General features: G+C 39.5%; 3 protein-coding genes across 3 annotated transcripts; all 3 read left to right on the top strand.

Moving 5' to 3' along the window:
- The first annotated feature begins 853 nt into the window (after positions 1-853).
- rundc1 (RUN domain containing 1) lies at positions 854-7,525 on the top strand. Its single transcript, XM_076086548.1, has 5 exons — positions 854-1,435; positions 3,274-3,432; positions 4,346-4,544; positions 4,674-4,769; positions 5,005-7,525. The coding sequence occupies exons 1-5, from the start codon at positions 1,040-1,042 to the stop codon at positions 5,865-5,867; spliced, it is 1,713 nt and encodes a 570-aa protein (XP_075942663.1). The 5' UTR covers positions 854-1,039; the 3' UTR covers positions 5,868-7,525.
- Positions 7,526-8,495: 970 nt separating this feature from the next.
- Positions 8,496-11,229, top strand: rpl27 (ribosomal protein L27). The gene is made up of 5 exons (XM_076086553.1): positions 8,496-8,566; positions 9,117-9,199; positions 9,412-9,581; positions 10,620-10,730; positions 11,146-11,229. Exons 2-5 carry the CDS (start codon positions 9,119-9,121, stop codon positions 11,192-11,194), a joined length of 411 nt encoding a protein of 136 aa, XP_075942668.1. The 5' UTR covers positions 8,496-8,566; positions 9,117-9,118; the 3' UTR covers positions 11,195-11,229.
- A 1,819-nt stretch (positions 11,230-13,048) lies between these two features.
- Positions 13,049-18,161, top strand: ifi35 (interferon-induced protein 35). Its single transcript, XM_076086551.1, has 10 exons — positions 13,049-13,169; positions 13,491-13,517; positions 14,088-14,168; positions 14,628-14,786; positions 16,164-16,280; positions 16,366-16,504; positions 16,735-16,844; positions 16,923-17,106; positions 17,366-17,472; positions 17,571-18,161. The coding sequence occupies exons 2-10, from the start codon at positions 13,503-13,505 to the stop codon at positions 17,772-17,774; spliced, it is 1,116 nt and encodes a 371-aa protein (XP_075942666.1). The 5' UTR covers positions 13,049-13,169; positions 13,491-13,502; the 3' UTR covers positions 17,775-18,161.
- The last annotated feature ends 419 nt before the right edge of the window (positions 18,162-18,580 follow it).

Here is an 18,580-nt window from a genome sequence, read left to right as displayed (position 1 = left end):
TTTTTATTTGGGATTATCAGACCTCCTCTTTGTGAGCAGTGTGACGCTCTGAAGGAGTAACAATACAGATTTCCGATTACAATTCAAAATAAAAGCCTAAAATAAAGGAAATATGTTTTCTTTTTGTTAAATATAGAATATAAAAACTATCCAAACCGTAAATACTGTGTTGTTTTCTACAGGGGAAATAAACAATGAACCGGCTTGGATGTGGGGAATTAAATAAAGAAAATAAGATATTGAATAATTTAGGGATATCAAATATAAAATCTATACAGTATAATACATTCAACTCTACAAATGAATTGTGTAAATATTTGTGCCAAAGAAATCAAGCTTCAGCAGCCATGATATGTGTAGGCCTACTTTATATAATATAAATATAGGTAATATGGGTATGTAAGTATTCACATCTACTTTTCATACAAAAATTCAATTTTTAAATTTATTAAAAATATCAAAATGAATATACAGTATGTTACATACTAGTGGAATATAACAGATTACTTTTGATTCAGTAACATTTAATGCAGTATTTTACTTATAATTGAGCATTTTTCATAATAATTATAACAATAAGTAATATATTTTATTGATATTGCAATTTTCAAAACAAATGTTACAAAGTGTTCACAAGTTAATAGATATACTTCATCACACATTTACAAATAAACAATACAGACACTAAGACAATGAAACATAATATAAATGCTATTCTTAAAAATGTATTTCTTTAAAATGATCTGACAGTGCGATAAATTAATAAAGAATTTCTGTTACGTTAATATGGACACTTTTATTTTGAAGACAAACGTTTTAGACTAGACTTCCGGTGTTTTCCCGCACGTTTTACGTGTCTCCGTTTTGACGTATGAATCATCCTTCCCAAGATGGCGTTACACCTGTTTCTCCGGCGGTGATCCTTGTTGTTGTCTGCGCAACGCCAGAAAACAAATCATCTAAGATAAAGACAGTTGACAAACCGGAAACGTAGTTTAAACAGCTGGACTTTCAAACCTCCGCCCCGTCTTTTTTCAAAATGTCCACGGAGGAGCTGTCAGCCTCAGACAGCGAGGCTGCCTTTGCCAGCGCAGGGGAGCGATGGGCACCGGTCGGGGCCGTGGCCAGCCCGGAGGATGAGAGCGGCAGCGGGAGCCCTGGCCAGCCGAAGCAGAGAGGCTTGTCCTCGGCGGCCACGGATGAGGAAATGGCCACCAGGCTGGAGAAGCTGGAAGAGGAGCAGCACCTGCTGAACTCCTCTCTCCTCGCGCTCACCTCTCACTTCGCCCAGGTGCAGTTCCGACTGAAGCAGGTAGTTCACGCGCAGACCGATGAGAAGGAGAGGATGCTGGCCGAGCTGGAGGAGTTCGCCTTCAGGGGCTGCCCGCACGTGGTGGGCTGCAGAGCTCTGGATGCCAAACAGCTGGAGAACTCGGTGAGGACAAACTACGACCACCATGATGTTTACACTCTCTCTGAGTGCATGTCAGGACAAGATGACAGGTGTCACAACATGTCATTGAAATAATAGAATACCCTTGTATATACTCCTATTTTAATGGTCCTTATTATATGAGTTATATATGATAATAGTATAGATTTAGGACTGTAGTGCAGTGTTTACAGGTGTCTGAGTCTTTGCCAAGATGCTGTAAAGTGTATGTGTGTGCTGAAAAGAAAAGGTAATCAATTGATTAGTCAACCACTGTTTTGATTATCGAGTTATTTTTGAGACAAACGTGCACAATATTCCCGTATTCCAGCCTCTTATCTTAGATCAGAGGTCTTCAACAGGGGGTCCGCGAAATATTTGGTTGATTAGACAATTAAAAAAAAAAAAATTTAAAAAAAAAGTTTTTCTCTAAAGATGAATCTGTCCATTATTTTAATAGTTCAGTATTGTATGCAAGATAACAGGTATCTTTATGCATGGCAGTGGCCAATAGGCCATCACTTATTTTAGTTTCCAGATTTATGTTTAAAATGAAAACATCAGTTTGAATAGCTTGTATGCATGATTATCATGCAATTGACAGACAATGTTGATGTTGGCATTGGTATCAGCTGACAAGGTGTGTTTATAAATGGCAGTGGCACGGCCTCCCTACTCGCTGTACCTTCACATGTTTAAAATAAAAACATGGATATATGAACCTGTGTATTATTAGAATAGCTTAGTATTGAATGCACAATAAAGAGGTATGTTTATACATGGTACTAGGCCCATTTTAATATAAAACACAATTTTATACAATATATATAGTCGGGGGTCCCTGCTCCATCTCTCTATCAGTTTGGGGGTCCTTGGCCTGAAAAACATTGAAGACCCCTGTCTTAGATGATTTGGTGCTTTTCTTTTCCCTATGTGACAGTTACATTTTGGGGTTTAAGTAAATTAGTTTGACAAAATGTATTTTTTTTACATTTTCAATAATCAATGATTTGAGAAAATAATTGTCAGATTGTCATGTTTTTTATGCGTTATTTTGCCTGTATTAAATAATAAAAAAGATAATTGTCAGATTCATAAATATTGAAAGGTTAAATGCAGGTTGTGTAGATGCTTACAGAGATGTTTGACACTCATGCTTCTCCTCAGTGGCTGTGAGGTTTATGATTAAAACTGATTTGCTTGTTCCGTCACGCTCGAGGCTGCTGCGTTCCCATTGAACTCTTATCTCTGTTGGAAAAATGTTGCTTTTGTGTTGACTCACGGCGCTGCCAGCTCAATGAGAATGCTTCCAGCAGATCACTATCCGTTTAATAAAGGCCTCTGTGTACACAACCGTGTTGAACCGAGCCGCTTTTGGTCCCTGCTGTTGTTTCCTCCCAGCTTCTTTGCATTCAGTCTTAACTGAAGTAAAGTCTCGGCCTCACGTAATAATTAATTTGGAGTTATTTCTCATCATAACCCCCAAACTAAAGGTGTTTTTATGTAATTTCTCCTTCGTCGCATGCTTTCCTTGAAGGGAGATCTGGTGAGTATGAGGCCTGTTGTCTCGTGTATTTGTGTGTAAGTGTTGTGACACAAGTACGAAAAAGATCTATCAAACGTTAATACACACTTAAGTCTCACTTAAAAAGCTGTTAAACATTTTAAGTGAATTTAATTACAAATGTATTGCAAAGAGCGTTTAGAATCTTAAATATTGGTATCAGAAGCAAAGCTCCCACATTGGTCAAGATCTAGTACACGCTGTTCACGCTCTCTGTCTGTAGACATTAAAATCATTGTGTGTGTGTGTGTGTGTGTGTGTGTGTTTCTCCTGTCAGAGTGAGAGGGACAAGAGGGAGCGCCTGGAGGCTCAGAGGGAGAAACAGAAGGATCTCATTTTCCAACTGAAGACACAGCTGGATGATCTGGAGCGCTTCGCCTACCAGGAGGGCAGCTACGACGCTCTGCCGCAGTCCGTCATCATGGAGAGACAGAAGGTGGGGTTGTGGAAGATGAACCATCACTCGCCACCGGGTTCAGTCCCCGTCACATGTTGATGGGTTCAGATCTGCTACAGCTCGTCTGATCAGCCTTTAATCCTCATACTTGCATAATGAGAGGCCCAACAGATGTGCAAGCTTGTGTTAAATTATCACGACTTTCCAGTCTGTTATATTGAGCACACAATGTGGTGTTTACCTGTTTCAGATCAGGTGTAACAAGTCTTTTCTTAAAACGCTTTAGGCTTGAGTGTTTCTCATATAGAGAATCTATTTGAAAAGTCTGTCCATAATACATTTGGCCCACCCAAAACCTTTAAGTGTATTATTACTCCTTTCCTTTTAAAGAAGTGAAAAATGAAATGAAATATCTTCCTGACTGGATTAGATTAGCATGTTAGCTTACTAACATCTGCTCATTGGCAACAAACACAAAGTACAGCAGTTTTATTTATTTATATTTATTTATATTTTTATTTATTTATTTATTTATTGAAACCAGCCATTAGGCAAATACATTTTTGACCTGATGAACATCAATGCATCCTCAGGAGACCATGAATGTGTGAACCACATTTCACAGTAATTCATCCAATAGTTGTCAAGATATCTCACTAGAAAGACAAGAATGTCAACCTCACGGTGGCGCTAGAGGACATGTCAGAGGATCACCTAAGTCAGTAGGATTCATCCTCTGGGGATCATAAATGTTTCTACGAAATTTCTGGCAATCCATCAGACAGTTGTTGAGATATTTCAGTGTGGACCAATGCTGCCGGGCTGCTATTGTGTCTAAATATGACTGAGTTAGTAAATGCAAACTGTTTTGAAGCTTCCCACCAACACATTAGAAATCTACCACTTCAAATACAACACTACGTCCATTCTCTAACCTTCTTACATTCTTCAGGTCATCATTGACGAGTTGATCGAAAAGCTGGACGTGAACCTGAACGAGGACATCGGCAACTTGTCGCCCGAGGAGCTGCGACAGAGAGTGGACGCTGCCATCGCTCAGATAGTGAACCCAGCCAGGGTCAAAGAGCAGCTGGTGGATCAGCTCAAGACCCAGATCAGAGACCTGGAGATGTTCATCAACTTCATCCAGGGTACGTGGTCTCATACACAGTAAAAACCGTCATTCAAGTGGATACGAATCCTCCGTTTCACTGCAGTGTCTGCTCGTTTGTTTTCATTTCACAGTTTATTGAATGAATTTTGCTTTTCTCTCCTAAAAGATGAAGTAGGGAACCCTCTCCTATCAGATGGTGGACTCAGCCAGCAGCCACAAGCAGCGGGGACCAATGCCAGAACTCCAGGACTGAAGAAGAAAGGTCAGTTCGTATCAAACTCGTACAGCAGATACTATTTAGTGTTAGCAGTAATAAAGCCAGTAGATTTGGGTTTAAGATCTGGCTGAATGTGCCCGGCTTCAGACTGAGGACCTAGATGTTTTTTTTTAAAGATGTATTGGTAAACTCTTTATAAACTTTTACTGGATGTGGTGCTCCGAACAACCAGTGTTGCTGTCCAGTATAAGTTCCTGTGGTTCTCCTCCTCTCTGTGCAGTGGACCCAGAGCAGGCCCAGAAGATGCGAGAGACCGGCCTGCAGCTGATCCAGAAGGCCCTGGCCGTGCTGCAGATCTTCGCTGCGAGCCAGTTCGGCTGCGCCCCCGGCCACCTTCCTCAGAACGTGTGGCCTCAGGAGTCGACCCTGCAGAACTACGGGCCCCTGCTGCAGCGCCTGGAGGCGGCTGTCGACAAGGTGCGAGTGCTGGGCTCGTGCAGACAGCCGTCCCTCGAACACGTCGTCAACTACACCAGCAACGCGGCGCTGGGACCCCGCGACGAGCTGACGTCGTCGGTGAGGAAGGAGCTGGCGATCGCTCTGAAGGACTTGTTGTCTCACGGCCTCTTCTCGCCCTCCCAGACCATGAGTCTGGTGCTGGCGCCAATCTCCTGCCTGCTGCCTTACAGACCGACCCCACAGACCATGCACCCATGGGAGCTCTTTGTCAAATACTACCACTCCAAAAACGGGAAAGCCTTCGTGGAGACTCCGGCCCGCCAGCTTTCTCAGTCCTTCAGCCTCCCCGTGGCGGGCGGCCCGGTGACCGTCACCCCTAAACAGTCTCTGCTGTGGGCCGTCCACACTGTGCTGAATGAGCACGGACGCTACAAGCGAGGACCGGACACAGAGTTCAAAGCGCTGGTGTGCATGGCTCTGAATGAGCAGCGGCTGGTGTCGTGGCTCAACCTGCTGTGTAAGTCCGGGACCCTCGTACACCCGCACTACCAGTCCTGGAGCTACATGGCCCAGACCGGCTTCGAAGGAGCCCTGCGCATCCTGGGCCGCATCAGCCACCTCAAATTCAACCTCCCAGTGGACCTGGCTGTCCGGCAGCTGAAGAACATTAAAGATGCTTTCTGAGGAGGCGACACATCCATGAAAACTAACGAAAACATCAGCCTCAGAAATCAAGTATTTTACCCGCAAAAACATGACTTTGTGCTTCAAGTATGTAACCTTTTAAAGGTTATTTAAGTAGCGACCCATCTTAAGTGAAGTGTGTGATGTCTTCTGTACATGCATGGATGATTATGTCGTGTGACCTTCTGTTTATGATGCCAAAATGATGATGCTACTCGTACTGTAAACATGCCTTAGATGGAGATTGAGATTTCCTCACGTTTAGAGAAGCCTTCCTGACCTTTGCGACCTGTGCTCATCACACCGTATCATCGCCCTGTGTACGTGACGGCGTCCTAACCTATGCAGCTAAGAGAGAGGTAGGATGTGTACAGTAATCAGTACTGTAATGCGGTCGCCACTGAGACAATCCAGGAAGAAAAAGTAATTAGCCGAAACTCGATACCGAGGTTTCTAAACAGCAAACTGTCGTTCACAGTGAAAAGTGCAGTGACTCTTCTGTTGTGGCGTTTGTTCGTTTGGTGGTGAATCACGTGGAGCAGATCGGTTGCTCTCTTGACGCACTCTTCGGATGTGAAGTTAAAGCGTTGTGTAACATTGTCTGCAGACTCCATTTTGAAACCTGTGAAGCTGTCATCACCTCTTGCACGTTGTGTTTCAGGTGTTAGACCCTGTTTGAACTGCTGCTTCTCTCCTATTCCAGGTTTATTTAGGATCAGAATTAGATGGCAGTGATGTGGTATGATAAGAACGATGTAACACGATTGTAGGATATAAAAGGTTTTGTTTTGTTTCCTGTTTTTCAGAGAACTTTTTTCTTTTTTTTATCTTCCGGAGACGGAAGAGTTGCACGATTTCTATCCTTAAATACTGAATGTTCAAACCATAGATGCTATTAAACTGAGGTTTAGTTTATATCTGCTGTATGTTGAACTGCTGTTTATGGGACTAACACACACACTGATGTGTGTATCAAACCTTTGATAAAAGAGGATCACTGCGTCTGTACTTCCCGACATAGAAACCTGTGCACTTTGTGACCTGCGTGCACCTGGAGACACATTTTCATCATTTATTTTATGTTGCTGTGTAAACGCTTCTGTTTCGGTGTCGTAGATATGCTGCCATATTTAACTTCCTACATTCCTATTTTTGTTGTAGAGCTGTTTTATTGGGATTTATGTAAGGAGGCATTTATTTATTTATTTATTTATGGCTTAGCATGTTTTAACTCACCTCTGAAGTAGGTTGAACATATCAGAACACTTAGTTAAAGTAGCTAGAAACACACTGAATCATTTCAATTTATTTAATCACAAATAATATATTGGGAGATATGAATTGTGTTTATTTTCTTTATTTTTATCAATGCATAGCTACAGCTGTAAACAAATTAAACTTAGTAAATGAACCGCTGTGCTGCTGTGAGTCTTTATTCTTTCAGCTTTATAGAAATCAAGAATTAAAACTTGACACATTATTGATATTTCTTTGTTGAAATGGCACTTTTTCCATCCTAACTTTATTTGAACACATTTCACGCAGAACAAGGCTGACAGAACATCCTGAACGAGACATCTATTGTATTCCTTGCATGACAAATACCTATTCATCGCTTTGAATACATGAAATAAAATAATAAAGTGCATTGATAATAATATTTGTAAATTGTTTTTAATGAGTGAAATATTTCTCCCCCATTCGGCCGCCTGTTGTTGTGTATAAAACATGTTTATTGTGTCTTTTTTAACTTCACATTTGTTTGTTTCTCCACTATATATATTTTACAGTTACATTATAGTCACTTTATACTTTAAAGTTCAATGTTTAACAGACAAACTATATGACCAGTTTATGAAATATAATTCGTTATAGATTAAACTACCCAACAGTATATAAAGTAGTTAAAATTAGCTTTACTTTAACCAGCTACAACATAGAACGCTGTCTCTGTATTAATAACACAATATTATAATATCACACTGAAAGGTCATTCTGCATAATGAGTACTTTTTACTTTTGATAATTTAAGTGTATTTTGAAGCTATGACTCCAGTACTTTTAGAAGGAAGTAATTAACTACTATTACTCAAGTACTTTTTTCTGCTAATTTACACTTCTACTCTACTGCATTTCAGAGGGAAATATTACAATAGCACTTTTACTCCACTACATACAGTATATTCGATAACCTCCGCAGATTCAGATTAATAATACAAAATATAATCATCAAATAAATTGAGCCTCGGAGGATCAAGCGGATAGCTTCAACATTAAAGTGATGAACACATTAATGCATCAATAATTATATTACAATAATATAATATATGTTATTCTCATAGACTGGGCCATTCTGCATGATGAGTACTTTTACTTTTGGTACTTTGAGTATATTATGACGCTAATGTTTTTTGTACAGTACTTTTACTTGTTGTGAAGTCATTTTACCTTCTATTCTATCTTCAATCACAGCATTAAATACACTAAATTTAACTTTTTCTTATTTGTAAAATGTTACATTATAGCATCCACGCGATGTGTGATGAATTTGTCTACGTTAAATAAATAAATAAACAAAAAACGGACTATTTTCGAGCAGAAAATTGTCCGGAAGTGACGTGTGTCGATCGGTGGTGTCAAAGGTCACTAAAACCTTCTCGGCTTCCTTTCCTGCTAGCGGTGGCCGTAGAACAGCATCAGTGAGTGAAATTTCCCTTCCAACAATCTTCAACCATCACTCCAAATCTGAGCATTTTAACCGTTTTTATCGCACCACACTTACGACAACGACTCCTTTAGCCAAGACGAGTCTGTTAGTTTCGTGTATTTTTGATTGACAAAGGGAGAAAAATGATTGTTTATATCGCAGCGCTTCGTCTCCGTAGCGCTCATTTTCCAACATGGCAGTTTCCAACTGAACCGCCTTGTTAAAGGGGGATGATTATGTGTGTTAAGACTGTGTAGGGCGCCATGTAGTTCCAACACAACTTAAATGTCGTATTCATAGCGTGTGTAAGAGTGAAATAAAATGTTTTAAGCTTTAGAAACGTTATGCTAGCCCTTCCCTAGCTGGATGCTAATGCTAGCTTAGCTTGCTAACCAAAGCAGCAGCACCGAGCAGGGGACGTTTAAACGTGTTCCCCTCAAGTTTCAGCGTTTTATTTGGTCTTGACACCAGTAATGTTGCTTGTGAGGTGTTGAGTTATTCGTGGTGACACAGAGGTTTGACATTGTTTTAATTTGTTGCAGAAATGGGCAAGTTCATGAAGCCTGGGAAGGTGGTGATGGTCCTAGCTGGACGCTACGCCGGGCGCAAAGCTGTCATCGTCAAGGTAAAAACATGTCTATGTGGGTGTGATGTGGTGTTTAATGAGTCTGCAAAAAACACAACAGATTTCCCTAAACATGTAGATACTTAGCAGACATGCACGCATTATTTTCCACATTAAAATGTCAAGTATACAACATTGTAGGATTGATTCAAAGTTGTGTATGGTTTGTGTCTGCCTTAACCCACAGTCCCTTTTTTGTTGTCTCTGTTTAGAATATTGACGATGGCACAACCGACCGTCCTTACAGCCACGCTCTGGTCGCAGGCATCGACCGCTATCCCCGCAAGGTGACCACAACCATGGGCAAGAAGAAGATCGCCAAGAGGTCCAAGATCAAGGCCTTCGTCAAGGTGTTCAACTACAACCACCTGATGCCCACCAGGTCGGTGTCTGTTGTCTGCACTCATTTCCTGTGATTGAGTATTATATTGTCTGTCTTCCTTGTTTTACTGATGTGTGGCAGCAAACTTAAGTGTTTATTCTCCAAAAGTACGATGTGGTGGAAGGTTGATGAAACAAAATATGTCCTGCGGATTAGGTGATGCACTTCAACGCTTAAGATAACGGACACGAGACAATCCTTGTGAAGTAAAAAGTGTATGAGATGAGTCGCTGTGTTAGATTATATAACATGCATTGATTTAAAAAGGCACATTTAGGGCAGGTTGGGGTTAGAACCCAGCGTAAAGTGTCAAGATAATTTAACTACAACTACCAAGGTGCATTTTGTTAGGAAACGTCTTATTGCTGAGCTTGTTTTTCTATATTCATTCTAGTCTTTCTGTTTTTTCTTTGATCACATACACATCTAACCTCGTCCCCTCAGCATTACTGGCTTCCTCAGTATTTTAATTAGTGTGAAGACAAACAAACATAAAGAGTAAAAACATGGAGACATTCCAAACATTGACAGATATTTGCTTGATTTTTTTTTTCCTTTTTAAAAGAAGTTTTGTTTAAGCTCAGATGCAGGAATCTGTTCAGCTTTATTGTCATATTTGAATTGTCAAGCTATTGGTAGTTTGTGTGAATGAGATTGGAAATACGATATTAGATGTGTTTTGAAGTAAATAACATTTAAATCACATTTGCCGTCACAGGATGCCGTTCTGGAGCAATGTGACTGTAACAAATAATGATACTTAACCTTTTAGATCAGAGCTCGTTTACATGAAAAAGTGTTTCGATTTGAACATTTTTCCATGTTTAAAGAGTGTTGTGCCTAAAATGTTCCATTTTAATAAGCTGTATAACTTCAAGTTTAAGTCTATATATTAGATGTGGACTGTAAAACTCAGATTTGATGAGCAGGTTTATAATCTGATTACCAGTTTATCTCACAGCAACCAGTGAGACTCTGAGCTGTGACCAGTGGAGGGTTTAAATAACCGTCTTTCCTCGATGTGCTCGTTTCCTTCAGATACTCTGTTGATATTCCTCTGGACAAAACTGTCGTCAACAAGGACGTCTTCAGGGACCCGGCCCTCAAGCGCAAAGCCAGGCGGGAGGCCAAGGTCAAGTTTGAGGAGAGGTGAGTCGGTGTGACGATGGATTCTCAACTTCAGTGTGCTTCAGACCCACATGTTGGGACATTCAGACTAATAATGGCACAATGGTGTCTCTTAACTATGAGATCCAGAGTTCAGACAGATGTTGTCTCAGTCGCGTGCTGTTAGTGATGTGATGCACCTTGTGCTTCCTTTTGTGGGCGAGAAACACCCGTCAATCAACTGTCATGTGTGCATAATATTAATGTTTGTTTTAGTGTAATAATCCTGACGGTAAACAAAGCTTCCCAGTTGCTGCATTGTGATCCATAATTTGAGATATTAGTTAAGATAGTTGTTCGTATTCGATGAACTGATCGCATATCAGGAGTTTCTCCTCTCAGTCCTGTGATGTTCATCAGAGTGAATGTACTGAACTTGTGTTTGTTCTGTTTTCAGGTACAAGACGGGCAAAAACAAGTGGTTCTTCCAGAAGCTCAGATTCTAACTTCACTCGGTTTCACAAATAAATGTTTAAAAATGGATGTTGACTGTTGGCTCTTTGTTGACATTTTCTGTCTTAGTTTTACCGTCTCTGCCTCAGTCTGGAGGATTATTGATCCGGTTCATACGATCCTTTAAAAAGTATTTTTGAAATACTCAATGCTGTCAGAAGCTGTAACACACACAACCTAAAATAACTTAAGTTGTTGAATATATTGACACTAAAGTCAAACTCTTGTGATCACACGATGGTGAGAGTTCAACCTTTTCTTTCTCAGAATGTATCAAAGTATTTATTTTATTGAACTGGAACAAATAGATTTCTACCTCAAGACGAACCTTCATGTCTCGCTCTACACCTACTTAGTAGTTGGGTATTGAGGTTATGTCATATACATTATAATGTAGCTACTATGTTGTAAGTCAGGTACAATATTTAAGTGCTATATTTGAAGATGCGCACCAAGTCGGTATCCGTATCAATGTATGAATTCTACATTAAATTAAACGCTTTGTAGTCCCTGTACGTTCTAGGTAAACACGCGGGTGATTTACTTTCTTACATTTAATTTGTCGAGCATTCAAAAGTCAAATAAGTAAAGAATGTACTTTGTTTAAAACGCCGGTTTGGTTTCTTAAAACTAGTAGTAGTTTTACTTCATGTACATTTGAGAGATGTGAACATTTTAGGAGCGGTGGTTGAAAGTAACTAAGTACATAAATGTAAGTTCATTTTAGAGGTACTTCACTGGTGTACTCGTATTGTGCATTTACTCCATCTTTCATGTGAAAACTTAAGTAGATTTATACTTTTAGATTTTTTTTACAAACCTACATTTATTAAAAAAGAAATAGTTGTACTCAATTGAAGTCTAGATCAGATCAACTTTAAGAGTAAAATTCTGCCGACAGTTCACTAATTATACAATCTATAATAAAACACTTGTGCAGGTCTTATTTGCATAAAGAGTACTTTTAATTTGATATTTGAAGTACATTTCTAATATCTACTTGAGATTCAGAATTTGTACTTGTAAATGTTTTTACTGTGGTACTTTTACTTAAGCAAAGGATCAGAGTACTTTTCCCACTGCTGTTTTATGAGCTTGTGTACTTTTACAGCAGTGGAATGTAACGAAGAACAACTAACTGGTCATTTTGAGGTACAAGTATTTCCATTTTCTGTTACACTTTTATTCAATAACTTGTTTCTTTGAAGATTCATACTATTAATATAAATCAACTAATAAATAAAATATTAGATTAGGGGACCCAACAGTTTATGAAGATGTTAAAATGAGCCCAACCGTTACCATTTGCAACATTAGTGATGAACACATTAATGCATCAATACTTATAATCCGGTAATATAGTTCTGAAAAGGGCCATTGTGCATAGTGTTTACTTTTTGTACTTATATACACACGTATTTTGTGATGCAAATACTTCTGTACTTAGATTTTGAACGCAGGACTTTTACTTGTAGCAGAATATTTCTGGTATTGCCACTATTACTTTATTTAAAAGATCAGAGTACTTCTTACACCAGAGGCTTTGAATGTAACTTGTCACTACAGCTGATATGTTTTCTGTCTAATAGTCTGATAAATAATGGGGACTAGTTAACGCTGCGCAGTGATCTGTGACTCAAGTGTTTCTGTGGACGGTGTGAGCATGCGCGAGTACAGCGGCAGAATATGTCTAACAATAATTACAATAAAGCGTGCTAACTGAGGATGCTCGCACAGACTGGTCATTAAATATTACAATAATAATAAAGTAATTATTAGTTGTGATAATCAAAAGTAAAATCCACTCCCAGTCCTCTCATGTGCTTTTTTAAATGTAACCAAAAGCACCTGAATGCACCACAGGGCTGCAGCGCCCCCTGATGGCGGAACGAGAGACGTTCAGGGCGGCTGGGAAAAAGAAACCGAAAGAGTGAACAGTGACTTCACAGCACAGACCGTCGACTGGAGGTGAGTTCTACAGCTTTTTAATGAAGAACTAAAAACAAAGCCACGTTTAGTCCAACACATTAAAACAACGATAACATGAAAGTCTTCAGATTCTACAAGTCTCGTTGTTCGTGACGTATCTAAAGTTGTTCTGACGTATTTCAAGACTGTTTTAAGAGGTGTGAGCCGGTTTGTTGATCTGGAAGTAAGGCCTAAAATATATCTTTGTTAGTTTACAGTTTGACAGTCTTTTTTTCCTTATTGACGCACGTGTTAAGTACATTTATTACACGGACTTTGACTGACAGCATACAACAACTAACATGTTTTGATTTATTCCAGTTTACTTTCACAATGTCTTCAGATGAGGTGAGACGTCATTTTGTTTCTTCAAGTCTTCATGTTGTTGTTCTTCCTTGTTGTTAAAGAAACGTATTACACCAGATCATTTACCACATGTATCTGTAATCTTCCTGTTACATACTTTATGTTTTATCATATTGTTGCAATCAGAGGTGGAAGAAGTTATTGCTCAGAAATAATACGATAAAAGCGTTAGAGGTACTACAGTGTAGAAATACTTTGTTACAAGTGAAAGTACAAAAGGATTCGCTTGAAAATATACTTAAAAGTGAAAGTACTCATTGTGCCGATTGGCCCAATTTCACAAAGTATATTTTATTGAACACATATTGATGCAGCTCATGAAGGTGGAGTACATTTAAATGACTTTTTATACTGCTGGGTCATGAAAAGTATAAAATGGAATCAAATTAAAATACTCATGTAACGTACAAGTACATCCAAACTGTACTATAATACTACTTTCACGTGTAAGATTATTACTAACATGTCTACTTCTCTGCATTATACACTCTGGGTCTTGTTGGATCATTAACATTTATGTTTATATATCTGTTTTATTTCTTTGTGTTTCAGGATTTCTCTTTGGTGATGGACGACCAGAAGCCGTCCAAGGACAGCTTGCAGCACATCAAGGCTTCAATCACCAACTGCAAGGTGCACTGAAGCTCATCCGAGTAGTTTAGTGTTCCAATATTAAACAGATTATACTTACATAGTTCAACTTGTATATGAAAACAGAATGTACAGATTTAGAAAAGAAATATCTGTGACATTTAAATAAAATATTGATGAATTTTGATGTATACGAGATGTAACTCACACGGATAAAAAAATATCTAAATGCCATATTATATTCTACACAAGTTTATTGTCAAAGCAAAAGGCACTCTTGACATAAAAATCCCAAATTATTTTATACATGGTAATGTATGTACACAATGTAATATGGTTTTGGGGACGTAGTATGAATATAATCTGTGTGATTGCATTTAAATGATGTCGAAGTGACACTGTACATGTGAAACATGCTGAAAGTCAACGCCCAATAATTGTAAAGTTATTGAACAAGAAACAAAGACGAGATGTTAGTGAACGCAGCTTGTGTGTCCACAGAAAAGACACGAACAGCTGATCCAGGAGCAGCAGGAGTTGGCCACCAGCAGAGACGACCAGCGAGACATGACTCAGAATTGCAAGCAGCGCTCCGACAAACTGATCCGGGATCTGAAAGAGAACCAGCGCTCATACGAAGCGCAGATTGAGAAGGAAAAGGTATGGAGGACGTTCCTCTGAGAGGAATAAATGTAGTTTTAGGAATTTTCAACGAGAGGATTTTCTAAGCTACAGTCGGAACTTTGATAAACAATAACCTTTTGTCGTATTTGCTCAAACTGTCACTGTATCCTGACAGTAGTACATCATACATCAGGTGCCTCTGCCTCCCTTTAGTGCTCCTGATGGTACTTGCACTATTCTATCAAAAGAAAAGCAGCCAATCAGAGCCGAGGAGTCTGTAAAGCTGCTGTCGATCACTGCTGGTGAAGCTGGTGAAGCTGGTGAAGCTGGTGAAGCTCCGATCAAACTGTCTAACGAGGCAGAGCTGATCAAATATGAATCAGTATTTCGTTACTGCATTGCCTGATTCTCACCTCAAATGTTCTCGCAAACATATTTAAGTTGCTGTTTAGCTTTCAAACTGACAGTTTCTTCTTCGCTTCCTAGTTTGACAGTTTGATTGAAGTTCACAAGCTTCACAAGTCGTGATTGACAGCTGCGTTCGAGACTGCTCGGCTCTGATTGGTTTATTTTTATTTGGGTGTTTCGGAATCTTACAAATGCCATAAGGAGCATTAAAATCAGGCAGAGGAACCTGTTTGTTTCTCACAGATTATCTGCGTCATGTACACTGACAGTTTGAGCCAATATGAATAAAAGTTATTTGTATTAAAGTTACCGACTGTAGCTTTAAGGTGTCTTGAATCAGTTCAGGTGACGTAACTGTGGGATTTAAACAACATATAATAGAATCAAGCTGGTGCAGCTCTGTGGGTTGAACTTTTGGCCCCGTCCCAGGTGTTTCCCGTCAGCTGTTAAAGTTAAAAACATGTGACACTGATAAAGGTGAAACCAGGAGTGAGTCACATCTGACAGTTTCAACCAACTGAGAAAAATACAAAAGCAGCCCAGAGATGAGCGAGATATCAATCTTCTTATCTTACTCTCGGTCAAAAAGCAAATAAGCAATTTCCTAAAATGTCGCTCTATAAACTGCCAAGTGTTTATTATTCAAGAGTCGAATAACCAGAACTATTAAAATATCACAAACAATTGACAAATAAGCAAAAACGCATGTACCTGAAAGGTTTACCAGTGAAAAGTTGAATATTCTTCAGTGTATTAATACTTTAATTACTTTAATCCAATGTTATTAAAGAGCGGTTTAAGAACCGTTAAAACATGATTACCAATGAAAAATGAAAAGAAGAAATGCATTATATAAAAGCAGTGAATACAAATATAAACATCAGAAAACGTACAATAAAAATACAATAAAGGGCTTTGCTTAACAAACGTTCCTTTTAAATATGTGTACCATTGATTGGAGGTTGCTTTCCACTTTGTTGTAGCTGAAGTGTTTCTGTCCTGCAGTCTCGGGTGATCTCGATGAAGCAGGAGGAGAGCGGGTTGATGAAGGAGATCCTGAGCATTGAGGAAGCTCTGAAGAATGAAGAGGCCAAAAACGACCATCTGCAACAGCAGGCTGACGTACGTTTGTCCCACTTTAACACGCCGCCGCCTGCAGCCGGTCTGTCCCACGACCCTGTGTCAACCCGTCCCTTTTGGATTTCAGGTGTTCACTGCTGTACCTGAGAGGCCGGTGGTCTTCAGGGGCTCGACAGGAAGCAAAGCCGACACATTTGAAATGAAGCCTCGTGTAGTTTACCCGATGGAGGGCGGCACGGCACTGATTCGATTTGATGAGAAAATAGGTGAGTTTGTCAGGAAGCTGTTTTTCATTCATCTGCATTCGTTGGAGGAAGAATCTGTGTGTTTGTTTGTAAGATTTTCCAGAGTGAGATCTGTGGGATTCTTACAAAAACGATTCATTTGTGTGGGGCTTCTGACAGGAAAATATCTCTCTGAATGGGGAATACCGTCATGTTCTGTCATGCTGGACTGGTAGTAGCTGATATTTCTCCCGTATTCCTCCTGTCATCAGTGGCCGATAACATCCTGGACATTCAGAAGCACCGGGTGGCTCTGGGATCAGACTGCAGGATCACTGTGGAGGCCCGGCCAGTTCAGCTGATGCTGCCCAGGCTGGTGGAGGTACAACAGATACCCTCTTCTCCTCCCCCTTGAGTGTGATCAGTATCAGTATTAAGTGCCCGTCTGTCTGTCCTGCAGATTGACTCTGAGGTGAGTCCTCAGCACATATTGATCTCCAACCTGCCCAAGATGGATACTGACATGCTGCTGTCCAAGCTGGAGATCCACTTCTCCAAGAAAAGAAACGGAGGCGGGGAGGTGGACAAATGTGAACTGCTGCCTGACTCTGAGCATGTGGTCATCACCTTTGTGGAGAAAGACAGTGAGCAAGCTTCTGTTCTTATGTGTGTTTGTGATGGAGAATGTTATTTGTGGGGAATTCACTTTGGAGGTAATTATTCAGAACAATTGGAGACTACAGCTGATCGTAAAATATGAATCCACATGTATTTTGAAATACTATTGGTATTTAATGCATCATTTGTAGGGTATGCAACTGGAGAACTACTTTTTCCACTGCGGCTGGATGGAGTGTCTGTTTTAGTCTGAATCCCAGCTGATGAAACTCTTTCTACCATCAGTTGCCAGAGATTTGACAGATAAAGAGCACCATGAGGTGGAGCTCCAAAAGAAGAAGCACAGAGTCAGGGTGACTCCTTTTCTCAACGGAAAGATTACAAACTTAGAGGTGAGCGTTGGGAGAGGAGAAGCTCTCCATGATGTTCTGTTGTCACTTTCTTAAGAACATGCTGGAGTTGTAATAGTATTTTTTTTTTTCCCTTCCAGACCAAGATGGCGGTTTGTCCTCGGACGGTACTGCTGACGGGAATACCCGACGTCATGGAGCAGGAGGTCCTGCAGGATATGCTGGAAATCCACTTCCAGAAAAGCGGCAACGGCGGAGGAGAGATCGAAGACTTCCTCTACAACCCGCTGGGTCAGCACACCTCGGCCCTGTTTGAGGGCGTCGCCACAGCGCGAGAGGAGTGAGATGTACACTTATCACCTCTCAGGTTCAAGGTGAGATCATCTGATGTAAAGACAGGATCCATGCGTCATCTCGTACTCTGTTTTATAACCTGACGGGAGTTTAAATAATTTAGTACAAAGTAATGTTCTAAATTATTTGTGTAAAACTGCCAGACGTATTTTGATTTTAAAACAAACTATATTCATACGTAAAGGATTTAAATGGGATTTTTGTCTAGTTAATCAAAAATATAAATCAATACCAAATACAGTGATTATAATGATGTAATTATCTCATTGATCAACTTTTTGCAATTTTATTACGTACAAATGTAAATAGCCTGCTGTAACACATTATTACTTTGTCTGAGTGTAATTAAACTGTTGATGATAAATAATGAAACGAAAGATTTGTTTTTGTTTTCTTCAGATCGGTGAAAAAATATAAAACTCACAGGAAATAGTTGATTTGCTTTCTTGTGGTGAGTAAGCTGAAGCTGAAGCTGAAGCTGAAGCTGCGGCAGCTTTCTAACCGCTAACAACTCGAGCAAGAAAATCAATTTATGCATTCCCCAAAATTTCAAACAATTCCTTCATATTGATAAGTCGACTTTTTTAATTTAAGGTGAAAATTATTACGTTCAACTGAAACATTCAGAGTTAAACGCTTTTTGTGATAAGCGTTCATTTAGCAAATAATTCAAATTATTTTTACAGCCCAAAATTTAAATTCTTCTCAGGGCTTTACCATAAAAAAGCCATATTGTGACTTTTTTAATGATATTTATTTATATATATATATATATATATATATATATAGCCTTTTT

The sequence above is a fragment of the Anarhichas minor genome, unplaced genomic scaffold, assembly GCF_050575085.1.
Source record: "Anarhichas minor isolate MPS153535 unplaced genomic scaffold, ASM5057508v1 ptg000007l, whole genome shotgun sequence".
Taxonomy (NCBI): Eukaryota; Metazoa; Chordata; class Actinopteri; order Perciformes; family Anarhichadidae; genus Anarhichas; species Anarhichas minor.
Note: the sequence above shows the minus strand (reverse complement) of the source record. Positions and strands in the feature narration are given on the sequence as shown.

Bases quoted from the DNA above. Each gene is read 5' to 3' on its own strand.
- ifi35 (XM_076086551.1), top strand. The intron at 16,505-16,734 runs GTGAGTTTGTCA...TCCTGTCATCAG, and splicing joins TCGATTTGATGAGAAAATAG to TGGCCGATAACATCCTGGAC. The intron at 17,107-17,365 runs GTGAGCAAGCTT...TTCTACCATCAG, and splicing joins CACCTTTGTGGAGAAAGACA to TTGCCAGAGATTTGACAGAT.
- rundc1 (XM_076086548.1), top strand. From the start codon at position 1,040: ATGTCCACGGAGGAGCTGTCAGCCTCAGACAGCGAGGCTGCCTTTGCC. The intron at 3,433-4,345 runs GTGGGGTTGTGG...TACATTCTTCAG, and splicing joins TCATCATGGAGAGACAGAAG to GTCATCATTGACGAGTTGAT. The intron at 4,545-4,673 runs GTACGTGGTCTC...CTCTCCTAAAAG, and splicing joins GTTCATCAACTTCATCCAGG to ATGAAGTAGGGAACCCTCTC.
- rpl27 (XM_076086553.1), top strand. From the start codon at position 9,119: ATGGGCAAGTTCATGAAGCCTGGGAAGGTGGTGATGGTCCTAGCTGGA. The intron at 9,582-10,619 runs GTCGGTGTCTGT...CGTTTCCTTCAG, and splicing joins AACCACCTGATGCCCACCAG to ATACTCTGTTGATATTCCTC. The intron at 10,731-11,145 runs GTGAGTCGGTGT...TTCTGTTTTCAG, and splicing joins AAGGTCAAGTTTGAGGAGAG to GTACAAGACGGGCAAAAACA.